At 42.5% G+C, this 17,751-nt stretch overlaps 1 protein-coding gene across 1 annotated transcript in view; it reads left to right on the forward strand.

The window, feature by feature from the left end:
• The first annotated feature begins 12,240 nt into the window (after positions 1-12,240).
• The window catches only part of LOC142492222 (vomeronasal type-2 receptor 26-like), a 107,809-nt gene continuing 102,298 nt past the window's right edge, over positions 12,241-17,751 (forward strand). The window contains exons 1-3 of the mRNA XM_075594891.1: positions 12,241-12,458; positions 14,834-14,965; positions 16,406-16,460. Of these exons, the coding sequence (XP_075451006.1) occupies positions 12,241-12,458; positions 14,834-14,965; positions 16,406-16,460 (405 nt within the window). The remainder of the gene's footprint in view (positions 12,459-14,833; positions 14,966-16,405; positions 16,461-17,751) is intronic.

Genomic DNA, 17,751 nt, shown 5'->3' on the forward strand with positions numbered 1-17,751 from the left:
TTTTTAACTTATTTATTAATGACCTAGAGGTTGGCATCGAAAGCAAAGTCTCCATCTTTACTGATGATACTAAATCGTGTAAGGTGGTAGAATCAGAGCAGGATGCAATTTCTCTCCAGAAGAACTTGGGAGACTGGAAACATTGGCAGGTAAATTCCCCTTATGATATATCATTGGATGATATGACACTATGGTTTTTTGTTTGCCATTCTCTGGATCAATAAGTAAGTATAGATCTGGGATAAAGTATCTGTTGTCTAAATTTAGCATAGGTTGAACTTGATGGACGTATGTCTTTTTTCCACCTCATCTACTATGAAACTATGTAACTATGTAACTATATCTCCAGAAGTTTGAATTGCCCATTAATGTGAGGGGTGGTGGGGGTGGTGGTGGTGGTGGTGGGGGGGGGGGGGGGTTTAAGGCTAAAAATTGAAGGGGATACTTGCCCTGGGGTGAAGGGTTAGGTCTCCCAGGGATGGGGAATAGGAGGGGTAAACCCTTTAATTAATTTAGCGGTTACTACTTGATAAGGTAATTAAGGGGTTACTGTATGGTGGTGTTTAATGGTTGGGCATTAACTCGTTATAGGATGTTGGTACTGCTGAGCATGAGGAGGATGGCCTTCACTTCTTTTATATACTATAGGGTGTCCATTAATTGCCAATGCGGCTATTTATGCCCCCGTTAAATGACTAGTGTTTATTTACTGTACAGAATGTTCTTATTTTATTGAAATGTTTATTTTTTTAATTTATATTTTTTATACTTTAAAATGGGAAAAAGCACTATTAGCCAGATTTGGCTGATATGGCCCTTTCTTATTACTGTTTGTGTGTGGAGGTACTTTTGTTGTCGGTAGGAAGGTGGGTGATGGAGGTAGTTACCACTGGGTAAGTGGTTAGGCCTCCAGGGGGATTGCAGGAGGGGTTAACCCCTGAATTACTTTAGCAGTTAGTCACTAAAGTAATGAGTTGGGGCACGTAATATACATGTAAGTAATGTAAGTTCTGTAACTGCTACATACATCTATAATATATATTATCTATAACTGTGCATGCTATGTCTTGTATATAATGTATGCCCTGTTCACTTACTGTATGTAACTATATTTGTAACATTGTTTTATTTGTCATCTTGTTGTGCCCAGAAAATACTTGAAAACAAGAGGTAACTCTCAATGTATTCCTGGTAAAACATTTTTATAATAATGTACTTTTGAAACCACATGTGCAATCTACTGAAGGCACACATTGAGGGCCTAGGTATCCACAGTGCCTATCAATAGGTTTCTGGTTCCACATTTATATTTAAATGGTTTATACACTGAGGGGGCATCTATCTATCTATCTATCTATCCACACACACTGGCAAAATCCTGAAGAAAGTCCTGCCTCTTTATAGACAGGGGGCAAGTAACAAAGTGTTGGCAGATGTAAAGGACTGCGTAAAGGACGGTAAAGAGAGTAAAAGACTGCTAGGGAACACGATGAATGTCATGGCTTCAGTGTGGGTGATGACGGCGCTGACACCTCATATATACATACAGAGATTTTTAATTATTTATTATTTATAAAATGTTTTACCAGGAAGTAATACATTGAGAGTTACCTCTCTTTTTCAAGTATGTCCTGGACGCAGAGTTATGATGACCAGTAATAAATGACCAATGGTTACAAATACATAGTTACATTAAGTGAGCAAGATTTTACATTATATAGAAAACATTTCATGCACAGTAAGAGATAATATATGTTATAGGCGTATGTAACAGTTACAGACCAGATTAAAAAACCAGATTAAAATATAACAGTTACAGACCAGATTAAAATGTGAGCTTTAGTTTTGACAGAACTTAGACTGGTGGCGGCCGTGAGAGTCTCCAGTAGATTGTTCCAGTTGTGAGGTGCACGGTAAGAGAATGAGGAGCGGCCAGATACTATGTTGAACCTTGGGACCATGAGCAGTCTTTTGGAGTCAGATCTCAGATGATAAGTGCTGCATGTGCTAGGGGTGAGGAGCTTTTGCATATAGATGGGTAGCTTGCCCAGAAAGTATTTGATGGCAAGACAGAAAAGATTAACTTTGCACCTAGGCTCAAGTGATGACCAATCTATGTCTTTGAGCATTTCACAGTGATGTGTTTTGTAGTTGCATTGGAGGACAAAACGGCATATTGAATTGTGATTAATTATAGATACTGTAGGTACACAATGGGTTGAAAATGTAGCCCCACTGGATCAGGATTAAATAACTATCTACAGTAGCAATTTTCTCTGTACATGCCCCTCCTAATGGAGTGGGGACACAAAACACATCGAGGATATAAGCAGGTAAGTATGAAAGTACTGAAAGTACACTCATGTACACACTCATGTAAGCATGCATTCCACGAACAAGGTGTCAGAAGAGCCAACAATATCTCTTAAGCTTCAAATTCCAAAACAGTTTTTTAATTGTAACTCTGACCATTTTTGGAAAGGACAGTCAGGGATAATATATCCAGTACTGTATTCTATGTTGATTGTCTATCATTCCCTATTCCCTACTTGTACACTATTGGTGGGGGAAGGGCACTGCTTTAAATGCTTAGGGAACTATTCAGTAAAGTTTAATAAGTGACTTACCGACAGTTTTAAACACTTTTGTAGTTAGTTTGCATGTGTAGCTATTCAGAGAACTCCGATAACATGCCAAACTCTCAAGAAAAGTGCTTCTTCCCGATCAGTAGTACTCTTGCTCTGAGAAGCCAAGCGGGAGCTCCAAAAATGCTCTAACTCAATTTTTGAGAAATCGAGCTATTCAAGCAGCTCTGAGATGCACATCGCAGGTGCAGCTCTCAGATTCTGATCTCGCTACCTGAAGGGCTATCTGTAATAATAAGTTATGATAACTATAATAATCCTGCAACTACTTTACGTGCAGCACACCCCTTTCAACTTCTACAACTGTTTGAATCACAGCTCTGACCAGCTGACATCCAATATTCGGTTTCTATCCATGGATAATTAAGGTCAATTCTGTTAACAGAGAACTGATATACAGAACATAAATTAAATGCATTCTATTCAGATACATAGAATACACATGCCCGCAATGAACCGCATATGCGTTCCATTAATTTTACAGCATTGGAGAATAATGAATGCATCTATTCATTCTCAGTTATTAATAAATAACAATCTCACAATTAATTTACCTGCGAAACTGTATGAGAGACAGCCAGAAGAAGCTATTGGTTGAGGAAGGTTGTATTTCTTCACAAATGTTTTTTTTTTTTTCGCATAGATTATTGTTTTTAACATTATCTATTGTTCTTATCTTCCAGCACATACAAAATTATGTTTTTGTTTTCACTTAGTATTTCCCTGAAATAAAGCTGTATCTTGTGTAAAATTTACATTTATTGAGTGCTTACATTAGTGCATACTTTACACTCCCCCACACATCGTGCTTCTCTGAGACGCGGCTGTGCCTAGAAGCAAACAAAGACACACACAGCAAGTAACAGTGTCAAAGGTTCCTACAGTATTTTAAAGCTTTCATTCATGTGAAGGAAAGTTCCAACCCTCCCCCGAGGCTCGATTTGTCTATAGTTACAGATTTTCACAGAATAAGCTCAATGTATTGAAACTATTCAACACACCGTACAATAATATCCCTGCTACAGGTAGGTAAACAGAGACATAAAAATAATAATTTTGAAAACTTTTATACTGGTCTTTCACTGAAATAAAACTTGTAAAATAACGTACATTGCAAGACTCATTAGCACCACCTATCGTTACTGCAGAGTACTACGGCAGCTTCAAAACTCCAAGAGAAACTCCACTTGGATTAGCGTGGCCCTGAAAACTGTAAGTAAGGCCTTTTTTTGTGTTTATGTTTATTTTTTTACTTACATTTTTTATTGAGTTTTTCAACAACTGTGAAAGGGTGGGAGGGGAGTACAGAAATCAAAGGTGAACATTCCCAATGAGCACTGTCATGAGAGACCAGGCGTTTATACCTTTATACCGGGACCATGTCACTGAGTAAAACCAAGAAGTAAAACAAATTGTCATTTATTCCATTGAAACATATGTACACACAGTGGATGACAACGAACAGGAGAAAACACACTTACTGGGGGTCTGGGCTACAAAACTAACCTTTCCTAATTGCAATAGCACAGAAAACAAAGTATTTCGTTTGATCGGCTTGTACTCGCAAAAGTCCTGGAACTCTAATCGGCATGAAGTTCCACACGCCACCGCTCTTTCCGCTCCAGAGGTGCTGAAATCCCTTGACCGGGAGCGAGTACCAAACGTCCTGGTAATCTTTTCAGCTTGCAATCCCTGCTGCGACCGCTACGTTCCTTTCTCAGAACTTGGCCCCGAAAAGCTGGACTGAATTTATTGCCTTATAATTTCTGAAGCTGGCTCGTGTCTATTTCCCTTCGAGCATCTTTTGGTGGTTTCAAATTTACCGCTGCTGTTCTGGTACTTGAATCTTGGATGAATCTGAGGGCCAGATTGGCTGCTGTCTTTCTTATAGTATTTCAGACTCATTCATGAAATACTACAGCCAATCCGAGCATGGAAATGCTACAACCAGCCAATCAGAAGCCTGCCAGTATTCCAAAGCCGGGCAAGCGAGTCTTCTGAATAGAATAAAGGCATGCGGGAGTTTGCCACCATAACCACTTATTATTCAGAAGCCACCCGCTGGTTAGGTGCCTCCATGTTTGGGAAGGTGACTACTTGTCGGAGTGGCTTGTATTCATCTCAGGACGTGGATACTCCACCTAGCCATCCTGCTTAAATGGCTTTGACACCTCCGGCTACATCTGTGGCTTTCAAGTACGGACTAAGAGCAGACTTACTGGCACCAACTTTGTAGCCATTTGGTCTCATGTTCTCAGGCTTTAAAACCCCCAGCTTATTCTATAGTGCACCAAGCATCATACATATTAAACAATCCCTTTAATAAAATATACTTTTGCACTGTGCCTTGCTAAAAATGTCTAAGTCTTTTTGGTGTCAGGGCTACAATGAGAATTCATACTTTCGAATCTTACTAGCCATATGTCTGACACTCTGCAAAACCTGAGTTTACATTTATAACAAAAACCTCTTTGCTTTATCATATATTTGGAGCACCCCATGAACCCCTATACCTTGTTCAGGGTGACTTGGGCATTAACTGGGCATTCCTCTTTATACTAGGGACCCCTGTACGGTTCTGGGGATACTTTGCACCCCTATGCAACTTTTACCTTTCTGGTCTGTACTGAAGCAGGGACTCCGGGAGTCATAAGAAAGTTTCCAGGGCAGAATTTTCATGGGACCATTGTGCCTATATGTATCCGGGATTCCGACCTGATTCCCGGCTAAATTATAGGGGTATCCAGCAACTCTGTACCCCGACTATCTAGGCAAAATCTGACAACACATTCTCCGCGAAACCCAACCTGAAACCCATAGCCTTGCAATCTTTGCTTGCTGGCACTCCTGGAAAGGCAAAAACATAAAAATAATTTATTGTCGCACTTTATACATTCAGTAGAGCAGTATATGTACAAACAGTCAGGTCCAAAAGCTGACACTCTAGGACCCCAAAACATGGATCAGTTGTAACAAGACGAGCTTGACCTTTATTAATGAGCCTGATTACCCCCTTACCGTCACAAGAACATATTACAATTAGAGAATACACAATGAATGACCGGTGGCAAAAGTAAGTAAATATATACATACATACACTTCAAATCAAAATCATAACCCACTGTTCCTTTTACCGTTTTGGTTGGCTGTCTCCCTGGGTGAGGCGGGAAGCAGAGTGGGTCATTATCTTGTTTGTGTATGGTTTATTTATTCCTTACTGCAATCCAAAAATGAGAGTGCTAGCTTATTCCGTTCGCAAGTTAGCTTATTTAATTGAACGGGCTATGATGTAGTTTTGCTGCTTAACCCAATTCTCACGTCAATTGACTTTCCCTCTTTCAAGTTATGAAGCTAACAATATAGCGGATACATTTTTACAGCAACCACTTCAGGTAGGCCGCAAACCACTTACTCACTTAACCTTGCGGTTGTGAGGTCGAGCGCTTAGAAATGGATAACTATACTTTCAACGTGGCCACCCATACATAGCACGTGTCTTCAATCAGCGCTTGGTTTAGCGCTCACAGCTCCCTCTTGTGTCTCAAAACCAATTGGCACAGTTTGAATACATTTCTATTACTGCAGCCAGGGAATGGACTGCAAAATGGGGACAAGAAAGATGTTGTAGGGGCAAACATATCAGTGTGGTGCAAATACCGTTAACCCCTTCAGTCCCATTGATTTTTAGGGTTAATCAGCTGGGTATAATGCCTTTATAAATGGCCTGATTAACCCCTCCATCGCCACAGGGATTTCATAGTTAATGCCCCAGTCACCCAGAACCTGCATATGGGTTCATGGGTTTGTTCCCTGCTTCAGCACAGACCAAAAAGGTAAAAGGGGCATAGGGATGTGAGGTGTCCCTGAAAGAGTCATGGGGTGCCTAGGTTAATGGGGAAACCCAGTAAATGCCCAGGTCACCCAGAACTGGTATAGGGGTTCTGATGTGCTCCAACAATACACATAAGGTTGTGCGGGGACTCTTACAATCCATACTAAGTCTATGCAATAGTGTGTGGGGAATATGGCTAGTGAAAAATAAAGTGCAGCTTTTTATTCTATTTCCCATAGCAGAAAGACTTAGGTTTTTAAAGTGTATATTTTATTAACAAAGTATGTTAAGTACATATATGCTTTGTGCACAATAAGCGAGCTGGGACTCTCAGAATCAATGTTCTGACAGGCCACTGAGGCTACCAACATGGTGGAAAGTGAAGAAACAGGCACACGGTCTTAATCAGCAACAATGAGGTTTAATGTGCCATGAAAACCAACGTTTCGGCAGTACAATACTGCCTTTCTCAAGGTGAAGGCTACCAAATACAAGTGAGCTACACATATATATATACACAAATTCCCCCCTGTACTTACCCCTCCCTGCTCAGATTCACTGTCACGACGTCAACGCCCACGTGATGATGTCAGCGCGCCTCCGTGGCGCTTCGTGATTATGTCAGACGTCGTGGTGTGGGTCCCTGGTAGCACAGCACAGAGCTGCACTGGGAAAACATGGCCACACCACACACCAAGTTGTCGACGCCCCCGCGATGACGTCAGCGCGTCAGTGCGACGCCACGTGATGACGTCAGCCGTCGGGGGGGGGTGGAGTTGGAGAGGGTGGCGGGTCTCCACCAGTGCAGTACTCACGGGGCTGTGCTGGACATGTGATCCGTCGCCATGGTTACATAGTCTGAGCAGGGAGGACTGAGATTCTAAGTGCATAACCCTGTAAGTGCAGAATAACCAAAAATGAATAAAAAAATAAAGCATATGAAATATGTCAAACACACCATATACCTGTACTAATAGAAACAATGAACTGTTAGCTGCAGATGACAATATCCTGAAGGGCTATAGAGCCCTAAGTGTATATACATATACACATATCTTAACATGAGCATCAATATACTTGTAATGCTGTGTAACCTGGGGGAGAATACAAGGGGGAAACCCCAGGTTACACAGCATTACAAGTATTTTGATATACTGCTCATGGTAAGATATGGGTATATGTATATACACCGAGGGCTCTATAGCCCTTCAGGATGTTGTCATCTGCAGCTAACAGTTCATTGTTTTTATTAGCACAGGTATATGGTGTGTTTGACCTATTTCATATGCTTTATTTTTTATTCATTTTTGGTTATTCTGCACTTACAGGGTTATGCACTTAGAATCTCAGTCCTCCCTGCTCAGACTATGTACCCATGGTGACGGATCACATCTCCAGCACAGCCCCGTGAGTACTACACTGGTGGAGACCCGCCACTCTCTCCAACTCCACCCCCCCCCCGACGGCTGACATCATCATGTGGCATCGCACTGATGCGCTGACGTCATCGCAGGGGCATCGACAACTTGGTGTGTTGTGTGGCCATGTTTTCCCAGTGCAGCTCTATGCTGTGTTACCAGGGAACCACACCACGAAATCTAACGTTATCACCAAGAGCCACGGAGGCGCGCTGATGTCATCACGTGGGTGTCAACATCGTGACAGTGAAGCTGAGCAGGAAGGGGTGAGCACAGGTTGAGATTTGTGTATATATGTGTTGCTCACTTGTATTTAGTAGCCTTCACATTGAGAAAAGGCAGAATTGTACTGCCGAAATGTTGGTTTTCATGGCACATTAAACTTCATTGTTGATGATTAAGACAGTGTGCCTGTTTCTTCACTTTCCACTGGACTACCTTGGGACGTCAGGAGCTCCCCAGAACTGTGCACCGGCAGCTAAGTACCCCACATTCACCAGTATATCTGAGTGCGTGCACTACTTTCTATTTATGTATGCTACCAACATGGTGCCATTAGGTCTGGCAGGACACCAGAGATGAAAGCCACAGAGGATGTCTGAGGTGTCAAGACCATTTGGGCAGGAGGGATGAGCAAGTACCCACATCCTGGGATGAATGAAAGTTTTCTATATTAACATTTGCCCCACCAGACGTGGTGGAGCCCAATCAAGCGTTTGGTTTCTGAATAGCAAGTGGAAGAGGTGGCAACCTGGCTCATGCCCTTGGCAGATTCATAACCCCCACTTGCCATGCTTCACAAAACCTGCATCGCTCTGATTGTCTGAATCAGATTTGTAGATTCTAAGCAGTGTGTCCAGCAAGTAAATTCAAGTCCTCTAGAAAGAGGGGAGCGGTGGCATCAGGAATTGCAGTGTAAAATTGTCCTTTACTCCAACTCAGTATGGACCTTCCCCTACAACTCGGAAGACCCTCTCGAGAGGCCACAACCATCTAAGGTGCTGTATTAGGAAAAGAACGAGCGCTCGTAGGATGAAGTAAGCGAGACAGACAACAGCTCAAATACTTTCTCCTAGTTTATTAACAGTTTTCAATCAGGTTATATAGCTAAGCAAGTGAGCGAGTATACGTGCAGAAAACTTACTTCCCATTTACTAACATTAACTCCTTATCTAAAAGTCACACCAGTCTGTCTTTGAATGAAGTCATAAATTCTGACTTGAGACTTGAGACACTAAAATGCTGAGATAGTACAATGTGAAATTGTGTATGTGTCCAGACTTCCTGCTTTTACAGGAACTGCCATCTGAACACATACTTGGCATTCATCCAACATATAGGGGCAAGATGGTGAACAACAGAATGGCTAGATTATTACAAAGCAACTTTATAAATCAATATGGAGTACCCCCTATAAAATACACATTATCAATTCCCTCATTTTGTCATGAAAATGACAATTACTATTTTTGATCTTGTTGATATACTATGTCGTACTGAACTAGTGGTGCAGGTTTTGCGGGGGTCAGAGAGAAATATGAGTGCAGACACGCGGTGTGGGTGGGAGAAATATATGGTCACAGGAGCTCTTGTTTGTAGAGAGATGTGTATCGGTGTGACTGGTATAATGTATTTTCTGTTTACCAGGTTGACTATTACTACAAAACCCATTACCAATTTCTAAATTACTATTCACACTGTTCTTCTATAACTACTAGCACATTGTGGCGGCTAAAAATTTCTGTGAATTGGTGGGGGTTAATTTCTACTTGGAGCGACTGCACATGCATCCTGCTTGCACACATCTTTCATACTGCATTTATTCAGAATGGCAAAACAGCAAAATGGCTGCTATGATCAAAAATGGCTGACTTGGAATTCTTTCCTTGTGGTTGACTCAAACCCCTGGGTGACCTCACCACCTTCCTTATAGCTTCATATCCGATCCTCTGAGTCCCCTCTTATTCTTAAGAGAAAGTCTATTTAGAGAACAGTTAACCACTTTATTGTTCTGCTGGACCAAGAAAATTGTCCAATTGTGCATAACTTCATTCCTTTCCGGCCATTATGTCGGCCCAGTTGATTTCTTCTTTGGTCTCTGCTTCTGGGGGACTGCCGACATCTTTATCACCGAAAAGAGGCATTGCGTCGATGGGGGATTGCAGCGCACTTCTGGATTAAAATTTTGCTGTACTTAACACATACATAGAGAGTAATGAGTAGAACAGACACACATACAAAAACATCCGCTAGCTTCGCTTCCAGAGAACTAATCCAACCACCAAGTCCCAACTAATCCCATCCCTTATCTCTACCTTTAATCACTGGAACTACTTTTCCCAAAAATATAACCTGGTCTAGTTGCAGGGTTATTTTCTATCTGTCCTTCTACCCAGAGTTAATAACTTCCACAGGGCAAACTCGTAGTTCTACACCCTTCGTAACCAATTTCTTATAGATAGTTCTACAAATATCTTATATCATATTGTCCTTTTCTCAAGGGGTTAAATATAACACACATATTCCTGGGGTGCAACCTATTGAATATAGATAGTACATTGGGTTACATTATACATACAATATGGGCTTTGTCTACCAGGATTTCATTGTGTGACTAAAGAGAGTATATATATACCATTCACAAAACAATAAAAACAAAATAAAAAATACTAAACAAAATATACCTGTTACTACCCTATCATCTTTGTGTGTACACTACTTACATAAATCTAATAGAACATACATTATAATTAAAATAACAAAACCTGTAAAGAAAAAAAATTATTAAAAAGTTCAAAGTTCATGTGTTGAGGCCCAGACTTTTATCATGCAGGCTGATTTCAGTTCCAGAACATTTCAGGATAAGTTGCTGTCAGGGTAATCTTTGGATTTAGAAGCCCCAGCAACTAGGAAAGTATAGTTTTCACCCCCAGACTCCCAGTAAGTGTGTATTTTCTTATGTAGTTTTTGTAACATTGTGTGTCTGCCTTTTCCTGTGAATAAATTTACAATTTATTTCAATTACCTGTTTTGCTCAATGTATGATCCTGGTAAAAGGTGTAAATGCCTGGTCTCCCGTGACAGCAGGTACTGTATGAATTCAGCAAACTTAAAAAGCAATATCTATTTAATCTGATATAAACATTGAGTTTATTTATACTGAAGCATCAAGTTTGAACAAACCCCTTCACTGTCAATAGAGCCAGCCAGGGGAGTAGCCAACGCTGTTTGGGGCCCTCTCTCCCCCCCTGTCGGCGGCCATGCTGACCATCTCTCTCTTCTCACCCAGTTAGAGGCAGGCAGGGGGAGATGATGGTATGTGGCAGCGGGCCACAAGAAGGAAGTAGAGTAGCAGCTGGCAGAGGAGTTAGGAGTTACACAGAGGCAGAGCAGAACAGCCAGGGAGGAGCACGCTCCACCAGTCCAACCAGGACGTCTTTCTTATTTCCGGTGTCAATGCTGCTAGAGTGCACTCCTCCCCGGCTGTCCTGCTCTGCCTCCTTGCAACTCCTAACTCCTCTGCCGGCTGCTCCTCTGCTTAACTCTGGTGGCCATCACCGGCGCATACCATCATCTCAACCCCTGCCCCCCGTCTGCCTCAATCACCACCCTGTACCACAGGTAGGCATGGAGGGGAGGGAGAGGAGGGCAGAGAGCTGGGGGGGGGGGAGAGAGCTGAGGGGGAGAGCTGAGGAGAGATGAGGAGGGATGATGAGGAGAGGTGAAGAGGAGATATGAGGAGGAATGAGAGAGCTGAGTAGAGATGATGAGAGAGATCTTCCAATTTAAATCGAGACAAATTTTTCTGCTGTATCTATGGAAAAAGTTTACTTATAATGTGGCCCTGAAATATGTTTTTCCCGGGGGCCTGCACATGTCTAGCTACACCACTGGAGCCAGCAAAGTATAGCAAACATACAGCATTTCCTCTTCAAATAATTACACTAATCTTCAATTTGTTTCTCTTGTTTTCAGTATCTGGGCGTATTAGGAGGCCCTAAGTAAAATGTAACCCTTTCACTGCCAGAGTGACCAGCAACTAATCGCAAATATGTTCAGTATTGGTTTTGAATATACAGATGTAGCAGGCTTCACTGTTCCTTTCTGCTGTGATATTTTGGGATAGGTCGTCTGCCAGCACTGCCATTGAATGCTATGAAAACATTGTAATATTCTGCATTTTAACAGGTTTGAATTTTTTTGGGGGAAAAATGAAGCCTCATACATCATTAGGTACAATAGGGAAGGGTACCTTTATTTTGAATCTACTATAGAGTACAGTATAAAAGTAACATATCGAGTCTTGACTGATAACATCACTTTGTGATATCTCTCTATTAGAGAAATGTGGAAGATGTTGTGCCAAACAATCTTCCTGATCCTTGTCAGTATCATTGGAAGAGATTCTGTCAACAGTTCCGCATGTGACTTAGAGACTAATATGGAGCTTCTGAGCTACAGCAAACAGGGGGACCTCATCCTTGGAGGAATCATGCAGATGGCCATACTTAAGCTATATGAAGATTTTGCCCTGACAAGAAAGCCTGCAATCATTTGTGCTGTGTAAGTACACCCTTTCTGCTAAGTTTCACAATGGTTTTGATAACTAGGTAATTGTATAATGTACAATGCTACATCCAACGTGACAAAATACAAAGTAAAAAAAACAAACAATAAACGATTGTTTATTTTAGATTGACATACCTGTATACATTGAAACAAAACATAATATGAAAAAAAAGACATATGTTTACATCATATACTGTACATGGAAAGCCATACAGTATTGTAACTTCAAATCATTAGGATATCTGTCAGATACGTGAGAACTGGCTGCTTACAAATCTTCTCTCGTATTTTCACTTTTAAACATATTAACATTTAAACAAACAAACTTTTAAACAAAACAAAACTGATGGCCTCTAAGGGAATTTACGGATTAGGGTGGGGCACAGGGATATATCTTATCCTAAGCATACTGATATAAATAAAAAACACAAGTACCAGCATTGAACCAACTCGTGAGACAATTTTATTTATTTAGTTATAAAATGTTTTACCAGGAAGTAAAACATTGAGAGTTACCTCTTGTTTTCAAGTATGTACTAGGCACAGTTATGATGACAAATAATACATGGTTACAAATACAGTTACATAAGTGAACAGGGTATACATTACAGTATATACAAGACATAGCATTCACAGTTACAGATAATATATATTATAGGTGTACAGTATGTAATAGTTACAGATTAAAATGGGAGACAGCTTTAGTTTTGAAAGAACGTAAACTAGTGGCAACTGTGAGAGTCTCCAGTAGATTGTTCCAGTTTTGGGGTGCACAATAAGAGAAGGAGGAGCGGCCGGATACTTTTCTGAAACTTGGGACTATGAACATTTTTTGGGGGTCAGATCTCAGATTATATGTGCTGCATGTGGTAGGGGTGTGGATCTTGTTCAGATAGACGGGAAGCTTACTGTGGCGAAATTGTGGGTAATCAGTGCATTAATAAAGGCAGTATGCTTGGCTGGTTACCCCTATTTCATATTGGGAATGAAGGGGTTCATTTTATGTGCACTGGGCATGTATTAGTTTTCCCTCTGTCCCTTGTTATCCCCATTTTGCAGGATTGTATAGGCCTGCGGTAATGTATTGCATTGTATAACTGCATTACTGGGTTTGGACACAAGATGCCGCTGCTAGAGTCAAACCGCAAGTTAATTGGAGAAGCGTGGCGCGGTCTCTTTGTTCCATTGAGGAACATAGGTATCCATTACTGAGGCTTGACCTCGCAACCGCGAGGTCAATTGAATCAAAGGGTTGCGGTTTTCAGTCTCAAGTGGTTACCAGATACAATGTATCCCATCCCAGTGAGTAGCGTAACTTGAAAGGCGGCCGGCAATTGCCGTGGGTACTCGGTCAATTGACGTGGGAACTCTGTTAACCGCAAGTCAATTGACGTGAGAAGCCCATAGCCCAGCGTTGCCAGCTCAAGGAGAAGCCCTAACTCGGGAACAGAATGGACTAGCACCCTGAAATGTGGTGTGCAGCCCCAGAGTAACACCCCAAGCACACACATATCAAAAATATAACTTTAGGACAAGTAGAACATATATTTTTAATAAAGTACCTTTCTGACTGCAGTTTTAAATGTACAGGCAGGATTAAGTTTTTTCTACTTGCCTTTGTAATGCATCCATTGACCAAATGTTTCAACACCCATGAGCTGGGAGCACTTTCGTATCCAGACTTCAGAGACCCCATGTTGAGGCAGTGTCTATAAGTTTAGGGGAGTGTTACAAATTAAAGCCCCCAGAGCAGGATGTGTGAATTAGTCGGGATGCTCACTGAATGGGAGATCCTGTTAGTCATCGGGGCTTGTTCACACCTTTGGTCCAACTCCTAGCCTGGGAGACGTTAGGTAAAAATGGGAGTACACATATGGTAAGCAGCCCAGGTGTCAGAGTTGCACAAGCGCTGTATCATCCGGAAATCCCGGTTGTGCCCACACTGCAAACTGTGGGCAAGATAGAGATTGGTGGGATGGAGATTCCCACGAAGGGGATTGGGTGGGTACGTTGTGGATATGCTAGCAGACCTTATATCCCCATTGTCATTCATCTTTCTTTTACAATGTGAACAAATTTCCACTTTGCTTCTACAAGCGGATAAGAGCAGCAGCAACGATTCCCGAACACAACGAGTTAATTACACCGGAACTGGACGGTCTTAACCAAGCCTTCATCTTGAAGGTGGATGTGTGATGGTGAGGGGGTAACCTGCCTCAATAATAAAGGGTAAGACCACTTCATTACCCCTGATCCGTGTGTAAAGGTCCTAGAGTGTCGGCTCCTGGACCCAAATGTTGTGTATGCATCACTGAGACTGTGTATAAATTATGCGACCATTCAATATTTCTGTGTTTTTGCCTTTCCAGGTGTCCTGGGCAGCAGAGCTTGAAAGGTTGTGAGTTTAAGGGTGGTTTTTGGGGAGGAACTTCAATCATATTGTTGCTATGTAGTGGGGTTCCCGAGTTATGGGATACCACAAAGATGTACCCGGGAATCAGGTAAGATTCTCACAATGCTCCGGCAAAATCCTACTCTGGAAACGTTCTTGCGGCTCACCGGTAAGGTTCCCTGCTTCAGCACAAACTGGAAAAGTAAAAGGGCTGGGGGGATTATGTAATCCCCAGGACAGTCCTGGGTCCCTAGCCTAAGGTGGGATGCCCAGATCATGCCCAAAATTTCTTTTTCAATGGTGGCATAAGCAACTTCCCTGGGCAGCAGTTTCCTGCTCAGGTAAACCACAGGATGCTCTCCCCCCTGCTCCCCCACTTGACTGAGTACAGCACCAATACCGTAATCCGAGGCATTGGTCTGTACCAAAAACTTTTTTGAATAGTCTGGGGCTCCCAGGATATTCACGCTGGCTAGCTCTGTCTTCTGTGCCTGAAACGTTGTTTCACAGGCAGGAGACCAGGCTACCAGAACTGGGAGTCGCTCCTGTGTCAGGTCTGTCAAGGGTTTAGCCACAGCGCTGTACTGTGGGACAAACTCCCTATAGTAGCCAGCAGTGCCTGAAAAAGCCATAACCTGCTTCTTGGTTTTGGGAACTGGCCACTGCACTATAGCCTCCAGCTTTGGTGGCTCAGGCTTGAGATGCCCTCCACCCACCCTTTGCCCTAGGTACAATTCCTCCGCCATACTTCTAAACACTTGGTGGGTTTCAATGTAAGCCCTGCTGCCCTAATTCTGCTCAGCAGCACTGCTACATGCACTAGGTGACTACCCCACGACCCGCTAAAAACCACAAAGTCCTCCAGGTATGTCCTTGTAAAGCTTTGCATTCCTTCCAGCAACCTATTGACCAGGCGTTGGAAGGTAGCCAGGGCATTCTTCATCCCAAATGGCATCACTAACAATTCATAGAGGCCATTTGGAGTAATGAATGCTGACTTCTCCCTAGCCTCCTGGGTCAGTGGGATCTGCCAGTATCTTTTGCACATATCCATTGTCGTTAGATACGTTGCCCCCGTGAGCTCATCTAACAGCTCGTCCGTGTGGGGCATGGGATAAGCATCTGACACTGTTCCTGCATTGAGCTGCCGGTAGTCCACACAGAACCGGGTGGTCCCATCCTTCTTAGAGTGACAGTGAGGGGGTACCCAGGCCAGTAAATAAAGGTATTATGCCCGGCTGGGTGCCCCTGAGTCATATTGGGGCGTCAGGTCTGCAGTATTGCAACAGTTATATATCCATTATGAATAGTGCACCAGTGTTTCCCCCGCAGACCGAAGAATGAAAAAACATTTTTAAATTGCCAGCAGCATCTCGCATAGCGCATAATCATTGAGCAAACTTTGGTTAGGAACGTCCTAGAACTGCACATTTTTGCTATGAGCACGGCTGGGGGTTAATCATTAACACGGTCATATTTTACTTTTTATAAACTTTTATGGAAAGTCATGAATGAAAGTCCCCTCTTTTAAGTGTATTTATATTTTCAGAGCCAGGGAGTTTTCCTTCAAGCAGGGCGTTATAGCGGAAACACTTGATTCACAAGTACAGTTATCAAAAGCTATATGGCAGGACATTCCTGCGAATGAGTCATGTATAAGTTAACCTGGACTTCTAAGGCATCTTGCTGGGATGGCCCCAGAATGTCTGACCAAGCCCGGATTTAACAAAAGAACTGGCACATTAAAGTGTTAAGTGGGGAGGGGAAGATGTAAACAGCTTTCCCCTAGCATATGTCCAGGTGTCCGGGAGAAGGTATGTATGTATGTATGTATGTATGTATGTCTTTATTTGTATAGCGCCATAAAATGTACATAGCGCTTCACAGTAGTAATACATGTCATATAAATAACAAATATAAATAACAGATCATGGGAATAAGTGCTTCAGACATACTGTAAAAGTAACATTAAGGAAGGAGTCCCTGCTCCGAGGAGCTTACAATCTAATTGGTAGGTAGGGAGAACGTACAGAGACAGTAGGAGGGAATACTAGTAAGTGCGTCTGCAGGGGGCCAAGCTTTGTGTCATGTGTCCATGATTATCCAGTGCTACTCATATGCTTCTTTAAGCAGATGTGTCTTAAGGTGGGTCTTAAAGGTGGATAGCAAGGGGGCTAGTCGGGTATTGAGGGGAAGGGCATTCCAGAGGTGTGGGGCAGAAAGTGAGAAAGGTTTAAGGCGGGAGAGAGCTTTAGATACAAAGGGGGTAGAAAGAAGACATCCTTGAGAAGAACGCAAGAGTCGTGATGGTGCATAGCGAGAAATTAGGGCTGAGATGTAATGAGGGGCAGAAGAATGTAAAGCTTTAAAAGTGAGCAGTAGAATTGAGTGTGAGATACGCGATTTAATCGGAAGCCAGGAGAGGGATTTCAGCAGGGGAGACGCTGAGACAGATTTAGGAAAGAGTAGAGTGATTCTGGCAGTAGTGTTTAGGATAGATTGTAGGGGAGACAGGTGAGAGGTAGGAAGGCCGGACAGCAGGAGGTTGCAGTAATCGAGACGTGAGAGAATGAGGGCCTGAGTCAGAGTTTTGGCAGTTGAGTAACAGAGGAAAGGGCGTATCTTTGTGATATTGCGGAGGAAAAAGCGACAAGTTTTAGAAACGTTTTGAATATGAGAGGAGAATGAGAGAGAGGAATCAAGTGTGACCCCTAGGCAGCGTGCTTGGGCTACTGGGTGAATGATCGTATTTCCAATAGCAATGTGGAAGGATGCAGTAGGGCCAGGTTTGGGAGGTAGTATAAGGAGCTCTGTTTTTGCCATGTTAAGTTTCAGTCGGCGGATGGCCATCCAGGATGATATTCCAGAGAGGCATTCAGAAACTTTGGTCTGTAT

The sequence above is a fragment of the Ascaphus truei genome, chromosome 4 (assembly GCF_040206685.1).
Source record: "Ascaphus truei isolate aAscTru1 chromosome 4, aAscTru1.hap1, whole genome shotgun sequence".
NCBI classification, from domain to species: domain Eukaryota; kingdom Metazoa; phylum Chordata; class Amphibia; order Anura; family Ascaphidae; genus Ascaphus; species Ascaphus truei.